This window comes from Giraffa tippelskirchi, chromosome 11, assembly GCF_054371585.1.
Source record: "Giraffa tippelskirchi isolate mGirTip1 chromosome 11, T2T-mGirTip1v1.2.pri, whole genome shotgun sequence".
Taxonomy (NCBI): Eukaryota; Metazoa; Chordata; class Mammalia; order Artiodactyla; family Giraffidae; genus Giraffa; species Giraffa tippelskirchi.
In genome coordinates, this window is record NC_137285.1 from 124,863,738 (window position 1) to 124,885,666 (window position 21,929).

The window sequence follows — 21,929 nt, forward strand, 5'->3', positions numbered from 1 at the left end:
CTCCATAGCGACTTCACTTTCACTTTTCACTTTCATGCATTGGAGGAGGAAATGGCAACCCACGCCAGTGTTCTTGCCTGGAGAATCCCAAGGACGGCGGAGCCTGGTGGGCTGCCGTCTATGGGGTCGCACAGAGTCAGACACGACTGAAGTGACTTAGCAGCAGCAGCTGTGAATACTATTCTTTATGACATGACACTTGGAGGCTTCAGCATGGACACCACTGGAGCTACAGGGATCTGGGAAGGGTGTGTGGGGAAGGGAGGGGAGGGTTCCTTGCAGCAGCCAGTGGTAGGCACTGAGGGTAAGGGTTGGGCAAGTCTGAACCTGGGAACCAGGTGACAGAGGAAAGAGGGAGGGGAAGGGGCAGGGGGGAAGGAGAGAGGGAGAGGTGGAGAGGGATGGGAGTTAACTTGGTGGGGCAGAGGCTACTTCTAGACTTGGGGGCAGAGCCGTGGCCACGGTACAAGTGGTTACGGGTCCAGACACTCAAGTACCAAGATCCTCCTCCTCAGGCCAGGCCCTGCCCTAATGTCAACAGAACAGGCAGCTGGGTTAGTCCTGTAAGGGGGGCGGCTGCTCGGGTCACTGAGGTGGGGAGGGCTCTGGAAGGAGGTTTTTGGCTCCACCTGAGAATGGCAGTCTGGAGGTGATGGGGGAATTGCAGCCAGGAGGTGTGGAGGGGTAAATAGGGGCAGTGGGTCCTGGAGAAACCCAGAGTGTGGGTAGCTGAGCTCCCGTGGGCCTGGGTGCTCTCTGAGGGCAGGGTCAGCCCTGTCTACTTCGGCTCCGTTTCCCCAGAATCCAGCCTGTGCTAGAAGTTCCAAAGTTGGCTGCTATGGGTTGAAATGAACCAGCCTCTGGGAGATCAGAAGCAGCCATCTTCAGGGCTCTGTGGTGGGGAGGGGTTGCTCAGAGGGAAGCGGGGAGACACCGGCTGGTTCTATTGGCTGTGGTGGGAACAAGCATGTACCTTGTTCCCTCACCCTGTGCTGCATGCTCGGCAAGGTGCTTCTGAGCTGTTGTTGGGAAAGAAAACCACCTTCTGGGGAGAAGATGCTGGTAAAGAGTATCTGTAAGAGTAGAGGGGGTTCAGACCCTCAGGGTGCCTCCATGTTATCAGAGGCTTCTCTCGGGTCTGGTAGGAGTCCTTATCCTAACTCAACCCCATCGAGTTATTTACAGGAGTTGGAGCAGGATTTAGGAATATTCTTCACCTGAGGCTAAACCCCTCAGGCCTGGACTTCTGATGGCCCCTCTGTAGGTTCTCTGTGGCTTCAAGGTGGAGACCTGGGCCTTGAAATCTCCTGGCAGGCAGGCAGCTGGTGAACTGAGAGGGAGACGCTTGGGAGGGGGTGAGTTGGCAGGCTGAAGGTTAGGGGCCCAGATGAACAGCTGAAGGGGACACGCTGGTCGGAGGGCACTTGATGGATGAGGAGGGCAGCCTGTGTTTCCTCCGGGTCCCCTCTGGGGCCTGTCCTGCCTGTCTCACAGTTAGTGGTGAACTCGCCTGTCTACTGACTTGCTCTGGTCAGTGGGGGAGGGTGGGTGGGGCTGACATTTCCTGAGCTTCCACCAAGGGCCAAGTGCAGGCGAAGCACTTTCACAAATGTCATCTCATTTAAGTTTCGCAGCAACCCACAGAAGCCCAGTGGCTTGTTATCTTGCTTTGCAGATGAGTTGACAGAGGCTCAGACAGAGGCGTTGTCAGGCCTGAGGGCACCTATCAGGAAGCAGCAGAACCAGGCCACTCTCTGCTCTCCCTCGCAGCTGCACATGGCCCCAAATGTGCTGCTGGCTTGCGCCCTGGACTCACCCCCAGACTTCAAGGAAGCCTTCTTTGACTATTCCAGTCCACATGGAAACCCCCTGCAACCTCCCCAAACTCCCTGAATTCATATTTACCTGACTGTACCCTGGGCACAGAAGCCTTCTGATGTGTCTGGAGGTGTCTCATGTGGCGACTTATTTCCTAGGTACATGAACAGAGGCAAGTCACATAACTCTTGTTAAGCTTCAGATTAACTGTAAGATGCGAATCATAGTATGTGGGTTGTAGAGTTGCTCTGAGGATTGAGATGACCTGTGCTTGGGGGTGGAAAGCAGGGCCCTCCATGTTGTTCCCTCCTCTCCCTTCCCCTCTGCCCTTCTCTAATCCTCTCCACACAGGCCCTGTCTGTGGTAGCTGCTCAAATGTGTGGAGTCTGACAGTCTAAGCCAGACCTATGTACTCATCCCAGAGAGACGGGGGATTTGAGCAGGCCTGTGGCATGAGACCCCTTTACTTGGCTGACAGACTTGAGGGACCAGCAGAGGAAATACTAGGTGTCACCCCAATCTGGACCAACTAATCTTTGGGGGAGTCAGAGGGCTTATGGTGACCCTGGCCCCATGGTTCCACATGAGCTTCTCCAAGGGCCGGTATGGTTGTCAAGCTTTCTCTCTGGCTGTTAGAGCACAAACAAATTCCTAACACTCCAGAGGCCAACCCAGTAAACACTTGTGCACAGAATACAAATATCAGTATCATTTTATTCAAACACAGGCAGGAACAATGACCTTCAGAGCTGAGTAAAAACAATAAGTTAAAAGCATGGTTAGGATTTCAGACAATCGGATAAAAAGTTCGAAGGAGGTAATTTCCCCCTCCTTTCCTACTGATTAATTCAAAACAGCATAAAAATAATTTTATCTATAAAATATCCTCATTCCCAAGCAAATAAACTAGAAGTGGTCCTAGGATTTCCCTGCGATGCCCGATGCACAAACTCTCCACCCACCTTCCCCAACCCTTAAGGCAAAAGTGCCTATCATATTCAGGCAGAGGGTAGGCTCGTGTCAGCAGGAGGCTCTGTTGAGGACACTGGGAGGAGTTTCCCAGCCCAAGGATGCCTGCTTGGGTCCCTTGATCAAAAGATGGTGGGCCACGTGGGCACTGGAATCCACTGTCCCACCTTTGCCTCACCATCGGAGGAAGGTGAAGTCCTTCCTGGCAGGTGGACACAGCCCCGGTTTGGGATGCTCCTCTAGTCTGGGGTGACTGGTGTCCAGGGACTAGGCTGGTGGTGGTCTCAGGGCTCTCACAGCCCTGAAGGAAGCCGGACAAGGCTGAGGGTGAGTGGCAGGTCGTCCTTCCCTCAGTCTTTTGGGCTGTATTAGTCCTTCTGGGAGAACTGGGAAGAAAATATCCGCGCAATCCTGCGAGTTTCTTCCTCGGGCAGGGTGGGCGGCAGTGAGCTGGGTCTGGGGCGACAAGGCCTCTGGGACAGGGATCCTCTGGTGGCTGTGCTCTTGTCCTGGAGAGGAAGAGGTCAGCGAGGTTAGCACTGCGCACATGGCACAGCCTAGAGATGAGACTCCTCTCGTCTTTTGCTCCTTCGGCTGATACTGATATAGAGCTGACTCATTTACAAGGCACTTTACACACCTGAGTGTGTTTAATCCTCACCTCGACCCTGCAGGCTGGTATGTGGTTCATGGATGGATGAGGAAACGACAGTTTAGGTGCAATAAACTCAGGATATATACACCCCCCCAGAGGAGCAGAGCTGTGAACCCCTGCTCAGACTCCTCCTGTGCCTCTGGAGAAGGAGGGGTGGTCTCCTCCAGCACAGGGGTGGTCTCTCTCTTGCTGCATGAATCTAGGCAAGTCATTCGTCCTCTGAAATGTGGGTGTCCTGTGTTTGACCTGCCAGGTGACATGAAGCACATACCCACAGCCCTGCTACCAAACATTTCCCTGTCTTGGGCTGATGGCTATCACTAATCCCCTCACCTTTAATATTTATTTTTATTTATTTATTCAGCTACGCTGGGTCTTAGTCGCAGCACGTGGGATCTTCAGTCTTCTTTGTTGCAGCATGCAGGATCTTTTTTTTTTTTTTTAGTTGCAGCATGTGGGATCTAGTTCCCTGACCAGGGATCGAACCTGGGCCCCCTGCACTGGAGCAGTCTTAGCCGCTAGACCACCAGGGAAGTCCCATTAATTCCTCCTTTAAGGTGAGTGCTTTTGGGTTATGGCATCATGGTCCTTTGGATTCTGTTATGCCTCATCCATTTGTTTAATCAATCCTTTGTTTATTTCTGTGCTGGGTTCCTACACTGAAGGAGCTTGAAGGATACAGGAAAGCCACCCCAGGCTGGTGGCGGAGAGCAAGGCCCTCGGGCGGGGGTGGAGGCCTGGCAGAGGAAGAGGCAGGTGAACTTGGCTGGCTTCACAGTGTGCAGCCTGTCCCGTGGATGAGTATCTCCTCCCTGTCCCCACATGCTGGAAGCACACTACCACTCCCTAGACACCAAGAACCAGCTTGGTGGAGATCCTAGAGGTGGAGACTACTTCCCTGCTCCTTAGTAGTTCTGTTAGTGGGAAACTGAGGCCCAGCTCCAGTTGCTTCTGGGATCAGTAATACTGAGTAACCCCTTCTTTCCTTCATTTCACCACCTTGTTGTCTACTGTGAGAGGAAGAGAGACCAACCGTTCTTGACCTCCAGAGCTCAGAGTTAAGCGGGGAAGACAGAGAACTATTCCAAGAATTAAAATAGCAGCCTGGATATGATAGGGGGAATGGAAGTCAGGCAACCCTGAGGGTCTCCACCAACCTGGAATTCTAAATGCCAAGGGAGGGCATACACCCTGACAAGCTCTCAGCACTGAGAGGCCACAGGTGGGTTCTCTGTTGGAGAACTGAGAGCAGAACGGAGCATGGGGCTGGGCATGCTCAGCAGAGGTGAGAGCGTACTGCTCCCAATCTCCCAGACAGACCGAGGCTAAAAGGGGAAAAAGGAAACCTACCCTATGCTGGTGGTACCTGCACCCCCTAATGCCTCGGGCTGGGGAGACCAGCCACCCAGCCACTGCCTGAGGCCCTCTCCCTGCAGACTAAGTGCTCCTGCAGGACATACCGGACTCTGATGTTGTGCCTCCCACTGGGACAGGCCTGAGATGGGAGCTTGAGGGCTGCCAGACCAGTGAATGGGTCAAGCCATGGTGACCAAAGGCTTCAGTTAACTGGGGAGGAGACTGCCTCTTGCAGTAAATATCTCATTCATTCCAGAACCAGTGATGGCTCACCCTGGAGGGGAGACAGATGCTGACGCACCCCACAACCACAGAGATGAAGCTCAGAACCTGGGAGCACAGAGAGTGGGAAGGACAGGGCAGCTTCACACAGAGGTGGTATCCGAGACACACAGGGTTTCAGCACAGCTAGGGTGGGGGTGAGGTCATGCCACTGGAGGGAGCAGCATGAGTGGGGCCTGTACCTGCTAGCTGGGCCCACATCTGTGAACCAGCCACAGGCAACCTCCCAGTACCCACACCCAGGCCCAGCAACCTGCAGGGGGGCGGGGGTGCTTATCTGTAAGGCCCAGACCCAGAGACGGACAGGACGGGGCTTGGCTCTGTGTCCTGGGCAGGGCAGAGCTGTGGAAGGTCAGCAGCATTTGGCTTATGTTGACCTCCAAAGAGTCTAAAATCGTCCTAACAGTAAAGTTTCCTTCTTCATCAGGGCTGCTACCCCAGGACATACAACGTTAGAGGGGCTGGGCAAGCTCCCAGGCTCTGAGCTTCATCTCTGTGGTTGTGGGGTACATCAGCATCTGTCTCCCCTCCAGCTTGAGCCATCACTGGTTCTGGAATGAATGAAAAAATGAATGAGATATTTGCCGCAAGAGGCAGTCTCCTTCCCAGATAATTGAAGCTGCCCAGAGTAGGACACCCCTACATGTACAACTATTCCTCGCTGGAGCTCTGGAGGCACTGGGAAATTGGCACTATGGCCTGTGCTTTGAGGAGTCTCAGCCTTCCTGGGGAGGCAGGAGGAACCCACATGGAAGCAGGATCATCAGACTGAGGATGTCATATGGGGGGTGAAGTCCCCACAAGGGTCCTTTCCAGATGAGGGACTTAAAACAACATGAAGGTGGAATCTGAACAAAGCCTATGAGAAAAGATGTTCCAGGTGGAGACTCAACTTGAGCAAAGGTGTAGAATGTCTTTGCTGGGAAAACTGGGGGTGGGCCTGGCTGACTGCAGAAATGGAGAGCAGAAGAAATGCCCAGAGAGAAGGAGCTACAGTTCCTGAATGTCTGGGGAGCAACTGACCGTATTCCTCTTAGACTTCCCAGTGATCTGTGTGTTAAGCCTAGCAGTACATCAGGGGTCTGAATGTTCCATCCAATCTACGCAGGTCTGCCATTAACTTCTTCCACTTCCAAATATGGAGACCTGCTCTTTTCTGGGCACCTGGACACCCAGGTCATGAACATGGATAGGCCTTTCAGTCTGTTGTTTGAGACAGATGTCTCAAAGGAGTTTCAGTGTCAAAGGTAGAACTCCACTGGGAGAAAATAAAGCATCAGGGAACAAGTAAGTAACAGTGGTGGCAGGAAAACATGGGGCCTCCTGGGGCTCCTCAAAGTGAGGAGCTGGGGCTCTCCGACCTTGGCCAGGGAACTGGTTCTAGTCCTGGCTCTACCACTTCTTGGCCAAGTGGCTTTGGGCAAGTCACTTCTTCTCTGGGCCTTGGTTTCCTCATCTGAGAACAGATCAAGATGAGCAGATAATACAAGAGGAGCCGCCCTGTAACCCAGGGACCTCTCTTGGTCCATGGCTTCCTGTTTGGCCACCTCCCCGTGATGCAATGTCTTCTCAGAACGCTCTAGCCCTCTTCTTTGGTCTGAAATGTGATCTGATCAAAGCCCCTGTGTTCTGGGTTCCCTCCATCCAGTCCCCAGATGGATGTCCCTAAATAGGCCACATGTTCCCTGGAGTGTGGTGGGTGGAGGTACCCCCATTTACCCCTGCCTCAGGGTGTCCCTGGACCTTCTCAGAGGGGAGGTGCTGGGGTGGAGTGGAAGGAACACTGGGCTGCGGCCCAGTTCAACTGCCTCACTTGCTTGAGGCCAAAACTCTCTCTGGGTCCTGGTACCTTCATTACCAAGTGGAGCTGAGAACTCCCCTTCCTTGCCCACGTCTACTGTGAAGCTGAAATACAATTCAGACATGACCAAGGCTCTGGTCCGATATGCCATCCTCTCAAAGAAGGGCTAAGTGGTACCAGAGCGGAGAGCAGAACGAAGACTTGCTGCTCTCAGATTGCACTTAAGGTGCAGTGCGAGCGGGTGTGGCACCTCCCAAGCCAAGCCCAGCACTGGCCACGCTCCCCTCCTACTGCCCCCAATCAGTGAGCCCCTGGGCCTAGCAACAGGGCTGAAGTTGCTTTTCATTCCAGAGCAGATCCTTAATATGACATAAACACTGACTCAGGAGCCAGAAGTAAAACTTTCCAAAGAGCTGAAAACTGAAAGTAAACAGCACCCAGTTCTGGCTCGGATAGCGCTAGTGACAGAGTTGAGTGAGGCTCAGCACCGCCGCCGCCTGTTCACCTTTCACCCCCTTGGCTGGCTGCCTCCCCTGGGGCAGCACCCAGAGTCCCGTCTGAAGGCTGAGACTAGGACTTCCTTGTGCTGCAGGAAGTAGCAGACACAGCAGCTGCAAGTCGGAGCAGGGGGTAAGTGAGGACAAGATGCGCAGGCCGGGGGCCCAGCCCTGACAGGCAAGTCCTAAATCTGACCACTGAGCCTGGCTGCAGCATGGCAGGTCTCCGTGCTCCAAGAGGCCCCTGTAATCCTGCCGTAGAGCTCTGGTCATGTGGCTCTCACTACCTACACACTCCCACCTTTCCTCATGCCCTGATGCCTCTGTCCGAGAAGGCTTCCCTGAAAACAGACCTATTCCACAGGCCCTGGGTTATCTCTCAGCCCAGGCCTCAGTCTCCTAATCTGCACAATGAGGAAGCTTGGCTGGATCAAGATGCTTCAGCCTTCTGAACCCAAGCCCTGCCGAGGAGAGGGCTCAGAAGTCCGGTTCCTGGGCAGGAAAGGGTAAAGTGACACTCCCGGAAGACTCTGGCCTCAGAGCTGCTCAGGCAACTTGAGCCGAGCACCTCTCTGTGGCCCTGCAGGCCCTCTCCCTCTCGGTATCTGCTGACTGCATGTGGGCCAGGTGGGCCACCGCCAATTGTGGCTGTGTCCCCTGACTTCTGTACACCCTTGGCCACAGAGCTCTTCTCCTCTTTAAAGCTTTGTGTGGCCTTAATCAGAAACGCTTTGACCTCTGGGTCTCCTCCTGGGGCTCTGCAGAGGGCTAGGGACTCAGTAGCTGAAAGAGGGAGGCAATAGGTCAGGCTTTTTGCCCCAAGAAGGGCAGGTCAGCCAGGAAGTTCCCTTGGACTCCAACCATCCAGTCTGGTGATCTTGTGGTAGGCTGGGTTCCTCCACCAAGACTGTGTTTCTCTTAAATGGCTCTGGGCTGGGGAAGGGAAACCAAGGGACAGAAAAATTCTTTGAGCTCCTGGGAGAAAAGAAGCTGCCTCAGGACTCAAGAGATAAGCAGGCCACAGACTTCTGAGGCTAGGTCTCTGTCACCCTGAGGTAGGGGCGGTGGGTTGTCCTGACCTCTAGCTCAGGGTCTGAACTGGGCACACAATCAATTGCCAGGGCCCTGACCATTGCTCTCCATCCTTCTGGAGCTGCTCTGTGGGGTCTAACATCTCATCTCCCTGCTCCTGGTGCTAAGCTTCTGCTGATGTCCCTATCTCTCTGTATTTCTTTCTTACTAGTCCTCCGAAAATGTAACAGCATAAGAGGGGAAGTTGTCTCAATAATAATGATGATTAAAAACAAAAATAGTTAACATTCATATGTCATGTGCTAAAAACTGTTCTAAGCACTTAACATCTTATTCAGTTAATGCTACACAAGCTCTAGGAGGCAGGTACTATTACACCTACTTTTCAGATAAAGGCACTGAAGCACAGAAAAGTTAGGTAACTTGTGCTGGGTGACACAGCTAGAAAGCGGCAAAGCTGAGCTCTGAATTTAGGCTGTCTTATTTGGAGGCCATGCACCTAACTGCTATACAAAACTGTATGGGAGTAAAGAAGAGGGAGGTACAGCTTCAAATTAGGTCCATATTACCTCCCCAGACTGTGTATGGCACCTCAGAAGGCCAGCAGCAGAGCCAGGACAAGAAACCAGGTTTGCTCCCAGCTCCCCAGCTGGCCTGGAGCACCTTGATCCCTGTGATGTCTGAAACCTCTAGGGTGGGAGGGGGCTGGGCAACTGAAGGCTTTCAAGGGGACACTCATGCCTGGCCTTGACTTCCGCCTCCTACAGGACCCCTCATGAACAACAGCACCTGACCCCAGGCCTGCGGTTACTCCAGGACTCAGACGACAGCTTGATTCTTGCTCTTTTTCTCTCCTGACTGCTTCAACCCAGGCAGATCTCGCCCCATCTCTGGCCTCTTCTCTAGCACATATTGTTTGTACCTCCCAGTTACCACATTCTGTTGATTCTCTGAGAGGTTTCTTTTCTCCATACCCACAGCCAGCAAAGCCTTTCCTTCATCTTTGCTGACTTCTACTCATGCCGCCCTTCATGGCTCTGTCAGCCTTTCCCTGTACTCATTCTCTTTGTTTTGTACTCATTCTCTTTAAGCCATTAGGCTTAATGGCATTTGAGAAAGTTAGTTGAGTAGTTTGGTGGCCAGTGCCTCTCAAGGAACTGTGCCCTCCCTGAAGACAGGGTCCATGGCACCAGGTCCAGCATTTCTACATAAGACAAACGAACTTGATAGAGTTGGTGGAACTTAACATACACAGATAAGCTCCCTGGGGAACTGTAAGCTTTGGCGGGTGTGGGGGTGTGTGGAAGTGTGGGGGTGAGGAAGGGGCCATAGCTCCTTCTCTACTTGTGTACAGAGTTCAGGACTTCGCAATTTGCTTAAAGATGTACATTTCAAGTTTGAGGCCCTAACTACTTTCCTACTCTCTGGCCTGCCTGTCCTCCGGTCACTTTGGGCCCTCTAGTCATCAATGGTAAGTTACTGGAGGGTTCTGAGTGGAGGAGTCACATGACTCATCCCATGATTTACTTAACATCTTAAAAACTTAACAGGATACTGTATGGGGAGTGGGTTGCCAGGGGCAAGGGCAGGAGCAGAAAGGCAGTTAGGAGGCTTCAAGGTGGGAGATGATGACAGTTTAGACCAGGTAATGCTGGGAGTGTGAGCAGTGGCTGGATTTGAATTTAAAGGCAGAGCAGCCAAAACTTCCTGGTGGACTAGAAATCAAGGCATCAGGGAGGATTCCACAGGTTTTGGCAGGAACAACTAAACCAGAAAGAGAGAATAGCTATTAACTGAGATGGAAAAGACTGAAGAACAGATTTGAGGAATACTCTGGAGCTGAGTTTTGTGTATGCTGAATTTCAGATACCTATTAGATATCCAAGTTGAGATGCTACATAGGCAGTCAGACATATGAGCCTAGAGTCAGAGGATAGGTCTGGGCTAAGATGGTCATTATGAATCTTCAATGTATAAATGGGATTCAAAGCCTTGAGATCAGACAAGGTCATCTAGAAAGTAAGTGTAAATAGAGAAGTATAAGACCACATCCTGGGTCACCCCTGTATTCACAAGTAGAAGAAATGAGGCAAACCAGCAAAGGTGGCTGAGCAGGAGCTGCCAACAAGGGAGGAGAAGAACTGAGAAGCACTGATGCCTTAGAAACAAGTGAAGAAATTGTTTAAAGGAGAGAGATCAAGTGTGTCGTATGCTGCTGAGAGGTCAAATAAACTGGGCACTTGGACTGAATAACTGGTTTAGGAATATGGAAGTTTTTTTGTTTTTTTTTTTGACAACCTTGAAGAATCCCTCCATCCTCTGGTGGTAGAGTGTGGTAAAAGTCGATTACAGCAGGCAGGCCCGGTGGAGATGCAGTATGGAGAGGCACAGTGGTGGGAGGGTGTGGGTATGAGTAGACTGGTTAGAAACAGCTATGGAGGAGATGATTGGGACAAGATAATGGAATGGTGATAAGTGAGTGGATTCAATGATATTTAGGGGACAGAATTAACAGGCCTTGGTGATAGACTGGCTGTAGGTGTGGGGGATAAAGAGTAGGAGGGGGGCGGGGAGGAAGGAAAGATGACACATATATACTCTGGCAGAGTAACTACAGGATGGTGGTCGCATCTACTGAGATAAAGGATGCATGCAGTAGGGGGCAGGTGTGCAGAGGAAGATAATAGGCTCAAGTTCTGGATGTGCTGAACTGTTTGTAACATCAACTAAAAGACTTCAGGATGCTGCTGGACCCACACATGTCTACAGCATGGCAGAGAAGTCTAGGCTGAAAGTAAGGATTCGAGAGTCAAACTGTAATAATAACTGAAATAACTGAAGTGGTTGAGACTTTCCCAAAGAAACATCTGCAAGAGCAGAAGACGTAAGCCTGGGGGAAACAACATACACATTAATGCTGCTGCACCCGCTACCTCCCTTTTAGGGAATTTGATAAAATTAGTTTGCCCCTGGCAACTAAGCAAACAGAATCAGATGTAACTATAAATAAAACCAGGGAGCTGTCCTGGTGAAGAGGTATTTTATCACAAAGAGGGAAGAGAAAGCAGAAATAGCAGAACCTGACTGATTCATAAGTATCGGGTTGGCAAAAAGGTTTGTTTGGATTTTTTCTGCACGATGTTATGGAAAAACCCAAATAAACTTTTTTTGCAACCCAATAATTTCAAATGTGCCGTTGGATGGCTGTGGAGTGTTCCTGCCAGACCCACCATCCTTCTCTCTCTTTTGCTTCTTGAAGAGGTGAAAACCAGAAGATCAAACAGTCATGAGGAAGGAGGGGTGAGAGCGCCCCTTATCCTCTCTGTGTGACACCTGGTTCTGTTCAATACAACCAGGCTTTCAGGCCTTATAACCTCATCTGACAGATGACACTGACTCAGAAAGATCAGAAGATCTGACGAAGGTCACACAGAGTCCTGTATCCACTAAACTGTGAGGGACAGAGGGAAACACCAGTCTCACAAATGCTGGCAGTGGAGACTGTCGGGGAAGTTCCTGGGTTCAGGTGCACTGTTTCAGTGTGGAAGAAGGACTAGGCCTTCCCTTAGACCTTGTGAAGCCAGTGAGCTACTGCATAGCTGTCCCAGGACACTGCTTGAGAAGAGTCCAGCCTCTCAAAGGCTCCTCTTCAGCCATCAGGGCCTTAGGAAGAGGCAAAATAGATGGAATCCTCAATCTGGGGATACAGGACAAGGCTCCTGCCCTCCCCTGCCTACCTCTCACTTTGAGCTGTTGACTGCTTAAAACCTAACCAAAAACAGAAGACAAGAAAACATAAGCTTTCATCAAATGGGAAACTCTATGACCACATCTAATCCTATCTGCTTTAGCACCCACCTTCTTCGCCTGCCTGGATGCTGCAGGGTGAGTTTTCTACTTCTCAAAAGGCTAACCCACTCGTGCTCTGGATCCCATGCAATCTCTACAACCTACGGTGTAGTTTCTCTATTCTCTTTCCCTCTCTAGCATCTTCCTCTACTCTCTTTCTCTACTGGTCACTGCACTGGGCACTCAAAGAAAGCTGTAGCCTTTCTCATAAAAGCAAAAAACAAACTTCCCATCTCAGATGCTACTCCACCCACTACTCTATACTTCTGATCCATATTCATAGCCAAACCTATGGAAGAAGCTGGTGTCTCCATTTTGTCACCACTCAATCATTCTTAAAATTTAAATTACATATGATTTTGTGTTTTCACTGTGTAACAAACCAAGAATACGTAACATATGTAACTTATGAAGCATGATAAAAATGAACATCTATAAACCCATAACACCCAACCTAAGAACTAAAGCATCATTAATATTGTTGAACAGACTACGTGCTCTTCTTCCTCATCCTATCCCCTGCCTCTACAACTATGAATGGTTGTAGTCAAAACTGTTAAAAACTAGAGACAAAAATATTAAAAGCAGCCAAAGAATAAAGGTCACATAACATCTGGGGCAACAAAGAGACTGATAGTTGTTTCTCATCAGAAACAATGGAAGTCAGTAGAATGTGGAGGGATAGTTCTAAATGTAGAGAGTTCTAAATGTGGAGGGACAATTCTAAATGGAATTGCCTAGTGGTCCTGTGGTTAGGATGCAGAGCTTTCATTGCTGAGGGCCTGGGTTCAATCTCTGGTCAGGGAACTGAGATCCCTCGAGTGGCCAAAAATAAATAAGTAAAATGCTAAAACAAACACAATTCAAGTTTGAATTCTGTATTTAGTGGGAAAAAATAAGTTTGAAAAATGAAGGTAAAATATATTTTCAGCCAACTGAAGCTGAGAGCATCAGTTCCCCATAGGTCTGCACTACATGAAATTCTGAAGGAAGTTCTTCAGGCTGAAGGGAAACGGTAATAGGCTGAGGCCAGGGTGTAAAGAAGGAATGAAGCCAAGAGTATAGGATGGAGAAAATATACTGCTACAAACACATCAAGTAGTGAGAGAGGCTCATAACCAGTGCGGATGGCCAACATCCTGATGTTGCCTGGGTCCTGGGGACTTTCAGTGCTGAAAATGTGACAATTTTGGGTGAACTGTGATGACTGGCTACCCTAACTAGGACCCAAGATGAGGTTCTGAGGAGACAGGTGTTCTGAGAGCAGCAAACAATGGAGTTTTGTTGTGGGCAAGAAAGAAAAAAGGCAGACTTCCCTGGTGGTCCAGTGGTTACCAGTCTACTTGCCAATTCAGGGATCCCTGGTCTGAGAAGATTCCACATGCCTCAGGACAACTTAAGCCTTTGTGCCACAACTACTGAGCCCATGTGCACTAGAGCTTCTCTGCAACAGGTGAAGCCACGGCAATGAGAAACCTGTGCACCGCAACCAGAGAAAGACCGTGCAGCAACAGAGACCCAATGCAACCCAAAATAAATAACAATGAAAAAAGGCTGAAAAGTGTTTTCAGATCTAGACATGTCCTTTAACTGAAGCAAGCATTCTTATATCTTCCCCTCCCATCCTTTGTATTTATATTTAATAGATTAAAGACAATAAGTCACCCAGGAGCTGGCACATCATGAAGGCAGAAACACAAAAGCAGGAAGAGCAGTTCTGTTTGGCTTGGACACAGTGACTCACAGGCTTCCCTTCCTACAGGGCACAACTCACATTTCACCCACTTGGCTGGGAGGGGAAGAGGGAAAGGAAAGTGTCTGCTTTTTTTCTCTAGGGCAATTCTTATCATCTTCTAATTAGGTAAGAATTATATTAGCCTGATGTTAAGAAAACAAAAAAAGAGAGAAAGGTCAAGTCACCTGCCCAAGATCACTAAGCTACATGGCAGATTCATGGCACTTCATAGGTGGTCTTGCTCAAAAGCTTGTGCTTGGTGCTGGACACGGCCCTGCTACGCTGGCACAAGTGCTGATGTACATACAAAGGACATGCAAGGGGAGATGCAGAGCAGAAGAAGATGAACCAGTGACCTGAGCCAGGGTAGAAATAAGGCCCCAGAAATGCAGAACTCCTGGTGGGGACTGGCACTTCTCCTCCTCTAGGATAGGAATACATATCTGATAAAAACTGAGATGTGTGGGAACTGAAGACTGATCCATGTGCCAAATAAATGAGGTGTCCTCAAAATGGACAATCTACCCGCCCAGCTGGGGTAGATGAAGGAGAAGTGGGGAAGGAAACCAGTGAAAGAATAGACATCTCTTTAGGACTATACCCCAGGTTCCCAGGATACTTCTGTACTGACTCCATCTGTCATCAAAGTAGGCTCCGGAAGAGCACACAAAATGTTCAAATGTTAACTGCAAAAGGTGACCTATAAAAAGAAGATAAATAAGGTAGAAAACTATACTGTAAGCCAAATGTCATGATTTTAAAGTGGTGCAATGGAAAGCACAATTTGGAGTCATACGTTTTTCTTTACTGGTTAGGAGACCCTGGGCAGATGAGAACATACTTAACTTTATGTGTCTCAATTTCTACAGAACAAAAACTACAATACCTTGTAGGTCTGTATGGAAGTTCTGTATTAGAGTCTTAGTTTTCTCATCTATTAATCGGGGGATAACAATAGTACCTCTCCTGTTGGGTTCTTGGGAGAATTAAATTGGTTTATACAAGTAAAGTGCTTAGGATAATGTCTAGTGCATAGTAAGCATTAAATAGGAGTTAGCCATTATAATTGACAAATAAGCTAATACATTTTGCTCACAGCATGTATTATTCTCTAAAATGGCTTTTTTCAAAGCTCTACTATCCACCTCCTACAGTAATGAAAATAAAAATAAATATAAACAAATGTGACCTAAAAGCTTTTGCACATCAAAGGAAACCATAAATAATATGAAAAGACAACCCACAGAATGGGAGAAAATATTTGCAAATGAAGCAACTGACAAGGAATTGATCTCCAAAACATACAAAGAGCTCAATCAAAAAATGCAGAGGATCTAAACAGACATTTCTCCAGACAATACATATAAAAGGCCAAAAAGTACGTGAAAAGATGCTCAACACTGCTAATTACCAGAGAAATGCAAATCAAAACCACAATGAGGTATCACCTCACATTGGTCAGAATGTCCATCATCAGTTCAGTTCAGTCACTCAGTCATTTCCGACTATTTGAGACCCCATGGACTGCAGCACACAAGGCCTCCCTGTTCATCACCAACTCCTGGAGTTTACTCGAATTCATGTCCATTGAGTCGGTGATGCCATCCAACCATATCATCCTCTGTCATCCCCTTCTCCTCCTGCCTTCAATCTTTCCCAGCATCAGTGTCTTTTCAAATGAGTCAGTTCTTCATCTCACGTGGCCAAAGTATTGGAGTTTCAGCTTCAGCATCAGTCCTTCCAATGAATATTCAGGACTGATTTCTTTTAGGATGGACTGGTTGGATCTCAAAAAGTCTACAAATAATAAATACTGGTGAGGGTGTGGAGAAAAGGGAATGTAAATTGGTACAACCACTAAGGAGAACAGTATGGAGGTTCCTCAAAAACTAAAAACAGAGCTACCAAAAGAGCCAGCAATTCCACTTCTGGGCTTGTATCAAGGGAAAAACCATAATCCGAAAGGATACACGCACCCCAGGGTTCACTTACAGCACTACTTAAAACAGCCAAGACACAGAAGCAACCTAAACACCCATCGGCAGAAGAAGGGATAAAGAAGGTATGGTAGATATACACAACGGAATATTACTCAGCCACAGAAAACAATGAAACAATGCCATTTGCAGCAACATGGATGTACCCAAGATGATCATACGAAGTGAATTAAGTCAAAGACAAATATCATTCCACTTATATATGGAATCTAAAAAATGATACAAATGAACTTGTTTACCAAACAGAAATAAATTCACAGACTTCAAACTTATGATTCCCAAAGGCAAAAGGTGTGTGTGTGGGAGGGGTAAACTGGGAGTATGGGATTAACATATACATACCACTATTAATAAATATAAAACAGATAATCAACAAGGGATCTACTGTATAACACAGGGAACTCTACTCAATGTTCTGTAATAACCTATATGGGAAAAGAATCTGAAAAAGAATGGAGATACTGAATCAATTTGCTGTATGCCTGAAATGTTTTAAATCAAATATTCGCCAATATAAAATAAAAATTAAAAAAAAGTCTTCACTGGACTGTAGGTGAGATGACCTTAACCATTGCGACTGTATAACCAACAGAAATTTACTCCAAGATTTCATTTATAAATTGGGTGCCCAAATAATAAAAAGGGGAATTAAAAATAAAAGCTCCACGAGGCAGGGGTTTTGTGTCTCCTCAGCAGAGTACAGTAGTTAGAAACACAGATTTTGAAATCAGAATGCTTGGGTTCCAATTCTGTTTCTACCACTTCACTACTTGTGTGAAGCAAGTTATTTTAACCTCTTTGTGCCTCAGTTTTCTCATCTTAAAATAGAGATTCAAGGATGTACTTCATAAGGTTTCTGAAGTAAAGGAGCTAACATAAATTGCTTCAAACAGTGTGGGGTACCTGGCCAGCATCATTTTCAGCTTCAACAGTGCCTCTTGAGACAGCCTGTTCTTTCTCAGAGCATCTAGTACTTGTCACAAGTGGTAAATATTTTTTGTTTATGATTTGTACTCCATTAAGACAGGGAATTTGCCTTATTTACTACTGTACACTCAGCACCTAGCACAATGCCTGATACAGCACAGGTACTCAGTAAACATATGCTGAATGATTTCGAGAAGAAGATATTAGAAAGGTGAGGTGCTGTGCCAAGGCAGAAAAGATGACGGCTAGGATTCGTACCAAGGTTCTAAGAACCTAACTTGGCTGCGTGATGAATAATTTGGTCTCTGTATCGTCTGCTTGAAGCTTCCACAGCACTCAGTATGCGTATCTTAGCTGAGTCCTGTTTTTACGCTTCTGTGCTAATTCTCCTACCTGTCATCTTAGCTAACAATGCCCTTGCTCTTTACACATTTGCTCTTCCTCACTTTTCCCAAGCTCCTTCACTGTTGGGCCCACAGGGTAAGCTCAGCGCAAGAGTGACCACTGTGATCACCTTTCCAGGAGTGTGGCCAGGGCCACTCTGCATTCTGTACACTTTCACTGGAGAGATAATGACTCTACAGGAAACAGGTCAGCCGGGTATCCTCTTACCTGATCTGTTGTGGCTGGTGGTGGCAAAGCTGTGGAGACGGAGAGCATCCGCAGGGAGGCCTCCAACTGTTGGGGAGGTAGAAAGAAGTTGGGGACCACAATGGGCTCTGGGCTGTAAAGGTAGTTAAGGGACACAAATACCTGGAAATCGTCTCCTGACCAGTATACTTTGACCTCAACCATTCCTTTATTTCCCCAGCCCCACCCAACTTACTCCTGTCCATGAATCCTTTGCTCAAGTGGTTCCCTCTGCCTAGAAGGTCCTGTGAACTTGTAACAGATCAGTTTATACTTTACAGGTCAGTTCACATCTCACCTTCTCCAGGAAGCCTTCTCTAAATCATAGCCCACAGTGATCCCCCCTTCCTAGTCAAGAATAGTCTGAAACAAAGGCTAATGCTTACTTAATCTGACATGATTCTCCGTTTGTTTCCCTCAATATTCACTAAGCTTCTCAAGGACTGAGGCACTGTACTTCCTTCAGTCACCTCACTACCTCCCTAGAGCCCGCATGAGGCTGGCAGGTAGCAAGCACTGGATGATTCTTGCTGAGGGCCTGCTGGTCAGAACCTGACAGACAGGGTGGGGGTGGGAAGGTGGCTCCAGGGCAGTGCCTTAGGCTGGAAAGTGGTGCCGGGCACTGAAGGAGGGCCTGTCCTACTGGGTGTCCTGTGCTCACATTCAGAAATGGCTCTGAGTGGGCACAGCTGACCCACCATCGTGACGTGAGCTCTAGAAGGCAGGTACTGTACTTGCACTTCTCTGTATCCTCTGGAGATACCTAGTACCATTGGTTCAAAGCACTGATTGAGTTTGGGAGGGGACTATTTATTTGGCCCCTCCTCGAGGATTGCAGGATCTTAGCTCCCCAACTAGGGATTGAACCTGGGCCATGGAATGAAAGGAGAAGGCAATGGCACTCCACTCCAGTACTCTTGCCTGGAAAATCCCACGGACGGAGGAGCCTGGTAGGCTGCAGTCCATGGGGTCGCGAAGAGTTGGACTCGACTGAGTGACTTCACTTTTACTTTTCACTTTCATGCATTGGAGAAGGAGATGGCATCCCACTCCAGTGTTCTTGCCTGGAGAATCCCAGGGACAGCGGAGCCTGGTGGCCTGCCATCTATGGGGTTGCACAGAGTCGGACATGACTGAAGCGACTTAGCAGCAGCAGCATGGAATGAAAGCACTGAGTCCTATCACTGGATTGCCAGGGAATTCCAGGGAGGGACTCTCTTGATGGTCTACATTTTTGTTTCTGTTAAGTAATCTAAGTATGGTTCTGATGCAAACTGGTTTAATATTGCTCTAATGCTAGACTTTGAACTTGAGGAGAGCAAATATGAGCTCTTTTTCATGCTACATCCCTGTCACCTAGTATAGTACCTGAGACACAATAAATGTTTAATAAATATCTATAGAATGAGTGAAAGGCATCATTTCCTGCTTTGGCTCAAGTTCCTGATTTTTCTACGATTTTTCTATAGAGAGAGTGGGAGTGGAGTTGGAGACCCTGAAGGAAAGAGCCCTTTGAACTCAGACTTCCTCAGAGGCCTCAGTGACGTAGGGCCTAGCTGTTGTTGCCGCTCTGACTGCTCGGGACTCTGCCTGAGAGTCGCCTGATACTGTGGGGAGAAGAGCTTATTATTACGGCAAGTTTCCTACCCGGTCTCCTTGCTTCTGGTCTATTCTGACCTAATCCACCCTCTACAAAGCACTGGGAGAATTCTCTAATGTATAAATATGACCAACCATACACTTGCTTACCACTAACATTTGCTGAATACTGTTTACCTACCAGCACTATAGTAAGTAGTTTACATTAATTTAATTTGCACAAAACTCCCACAAGAAAAGTACTGTTTTAATCTGCTACTGTCATTACCTGTCTCCTACCTCATATGGGAACTTCTTGAGGTAGGGTTTGATTCAAACCTCTGTCCTTATTATATAGCACAGTTCAGTTCAGTCGCTCAGTCGTGTCTGACTCTTGGCAACCCCATGGACTGCAGCACACCAGGCTTCCCTGTCCATCACCAACTCCCGGAGCTTGCTCAAACTCATGTCTATTGAGTCGGTGATGTCATCTAACCATCTCATCCCGTCGTCCCCTTCTCCTCGTACCTTCTATCTTTCCCAATATCAGGGTCTTTTCAAATGAGTCAGTTCTTCACATCAGGTGGCCAAAGTATTGGGAGTTTCAGCTTCAGCATCAGTCCTTCCAATGAATATTCAGGACTGACCTCCTTTAGGACCGACTGGTTGATCTTGCAGTCCAAGAGACTTTCAAGAGTCTTTTCCAATACCACAGTTCAAAAGCATCAATTCTTTGGTGCTCAGCTTTCTTTGTAGTCCAACTCTCACATCCATACATGACTACTGGAAAAATCATAGCTTTGACTAGATGGACCTTTGTTGGCAAAGCTTTTCAATATGCTGTCTAGGTTGGTCATAGCTTTTCTTCCAAGAAGCAAGCATCTTTTAATTTCATGGGTGCAGTCATCATGTGCAGTGATTTTGGAGCCCCCTCAAAATAAGTCTCTCACTATTTCCACTGTTTCCCCATCTATTTGCCATGAAGTGATGGGACCAGATTCCATGATCTTAGTTTTCTGAATGTTGAGTTTTAAGCCTACTTTTTCACCCTCCTCTTTCCCTTTCATCAAGAGGCTCTTTAGTTCTTCTTCGCTTTTTGCCATAAGGGTGGTGTCACCTGCATATCTGAGGTTATTGATATTTCTCCTGGCAATCTTGATTTCAGCTTGTGCTTCATCCAGTCCAGCATTTCCCATGAGGTACTCTGCATATAAGTTAAATAACCAGGGTGACAATATACAGCCTTGGCATACTCCTTTCCCTATTTGGAACCAGTCTGTTGTTCCATGTCCAGTTCTAACTGTTGCTTCTTGACCTGCATACAGATTTCTCAGGAGGCAGGTCAGGTGGTCTGGTATTCCCATCTCTTTAAGAATTTTCCACAGTTTGTTGTGATCCACACAGTCAAAGGTTTTGGCATAGTCAATAAAGCAGATGTTTTTCCGGAACTCTTTTACTTTCTCTATGATCCAATGGATGTTGGCAATTTGATCTCTGGTTCCTCTCCCTTTTCTAAATCCAGCTTGAACATCTGGAAGTTCACGGTTCACATACTGTTGAAGCCTGGCTTGGGAGAATTTTGAGCATTACTTTGCTAGCGTGTGAGATGAGTCCAATCGTGTGGTAGTTTGAGCATTCTTTGGCATTTCCTTTCTTTGGGACTGGAATGAAAACTGACCTATTCCAGTCCTGTGGCCACTGCTGAGTTTTCCAAATTTGCTGGCATATTGAGTGCACTTTAACAATTGTGCTTTTGGGCCTGCAATTACACAGCACAGGGCCTGGCTATACATACTTTTTCGAAGAATGAGTAGTTTGGAAGGCCCAAATTAAAGCAGTACCCTTAGGACCTGGGCACATGTGACTGCTCCTCCACTGACCATAAATTCTGAGCACACATAAACTGACTGCAGAGGCAGAAGCGTCAGAAGCCAGGGTAAATGAGGCAGGGAAGAACCTCCAGCAGTCTGCTCTCAGTGCTCAGCCTCCAGCCATTTCATGCTTAAGTCTCTCCTGAGCCCATACCCCCAACCTTCAGGTTTCTGTCTTGCATCCAGAATCACATCTGTGTGGGATGTACAAATGTTCCCACTCATTTGATTTTCTCAAGAATCCTGTGAAACTGATAGTTCACTTCAGTCTATACTACTGATCTTTTCTGTGTGCAATGTCTGGGGACACAGAGAATGACAAGGCCCTTGTAATAATCCCGGTAAGGAATTATTACCTCCATCTTATAAGTGAAGAAATCGAGGCTCAGAAGGGTTAAACTATATACCTAAAGTTACACAAGTAGTAAGAGCTGGGTCTTGAAGGCTCAAAGCCAGGCCCCTGACTTCTAGTGGAGAAAGCACTGCAAAACACCAAAAAGGCAGGCTGCTTCCCCGCTGGCCATGCGATAACCCGTTTGTCACTGGTATATCATGTGAGCCGATCAATCAGTTGTTTATGCTATGGATGAGAGGGTTACTGATGGTCCTAAGTGGTTTCCTTTCCCCATAAAATGCCCATCTGCATTTCAAAGAAGGAAGAGAGAGATTGTTAGATACATTTCTCCTGACCAACACTGCCATCCTGGGGGGTGTGGGCAAGACCATTTCAATGGTACTCACTTCCCCTATATCTGGCCCCATCCCTTGCCTTAAAAAAAATTAAATAGTAGACGTCACTATAATTCTGAGTCTTTGTTTCGTTACATGCCAAACAGAAATGATACTGACTTTAAGGACTTCCTGGTGGTCTAGTGGCTAAGACTCCAAGCTCCCAGTGCAGGGGGCCTGGGTTCAATCCCTGGTCAGGGAAC

The 21,929-nt window shown here is 47.8% G+C and overlaps 2 protein-coding genes across 11 annotated transcripts in view; one reads left to right on the forward strand and one right to left on the reverse strand.

Annotated features, from left to right (window-relative positions):
- Positions 1-21,929, forward strand: part of DNAJB13 (DnaJ heat shock protein family (Hsp40) member B13) — a 171,083-nt gene that overhangs the window by 54,611 nt on the left and 94,543 nt on the right. Inside the window, exons 9-10 of one of the 2 annotated variants that reach the window (XR_014068418.1) lie at positions 3,888-3,999; positions 9,178-10,660. The gene's annotated coding sequence lies outside the window, so the exon portion shown is untranslated. Of the gene's footprint in view, positions 1-3,887; positions 4,000-9,177; positions 10,661-21,929 lie in introns of those variants that run through there. The other variant, XR_014068419.1, reaches the window with a different exon arrangement.
- Positions 2,513-21,929, reverse strand: part of C2CD3 (C2 domain containing 3 centriole elongation regulator) — a 120,779-nt gene continuing 101,362 nt past the window's right edge. For 8 of the 9 annotated variants that reach the window (XR_014068404.1, XR_014068406.1, XR_014068405.1 and 5 more), the window contains exons 32-33: positions 17,531-17,642; positions 2,513-3,296 (exon numbers count right to left, since the gene is read on the reverse strand). Coding sequence is in view for 5 of the 9 variants with exons in the window: in XM_081539557.1 (XP_081395683.1) it covers positions 3,156-3,296; positions 17,531-17,642 (253 nt within the window). In the remaining 4 variants the exon portion in view is untranslated. The remainder of the gene's footprint in view (positions 3,297-17,530; positions 17,643-21,929) is intronic. The other variant, XR_014068403.1, reaches the window with a different exon arrangement.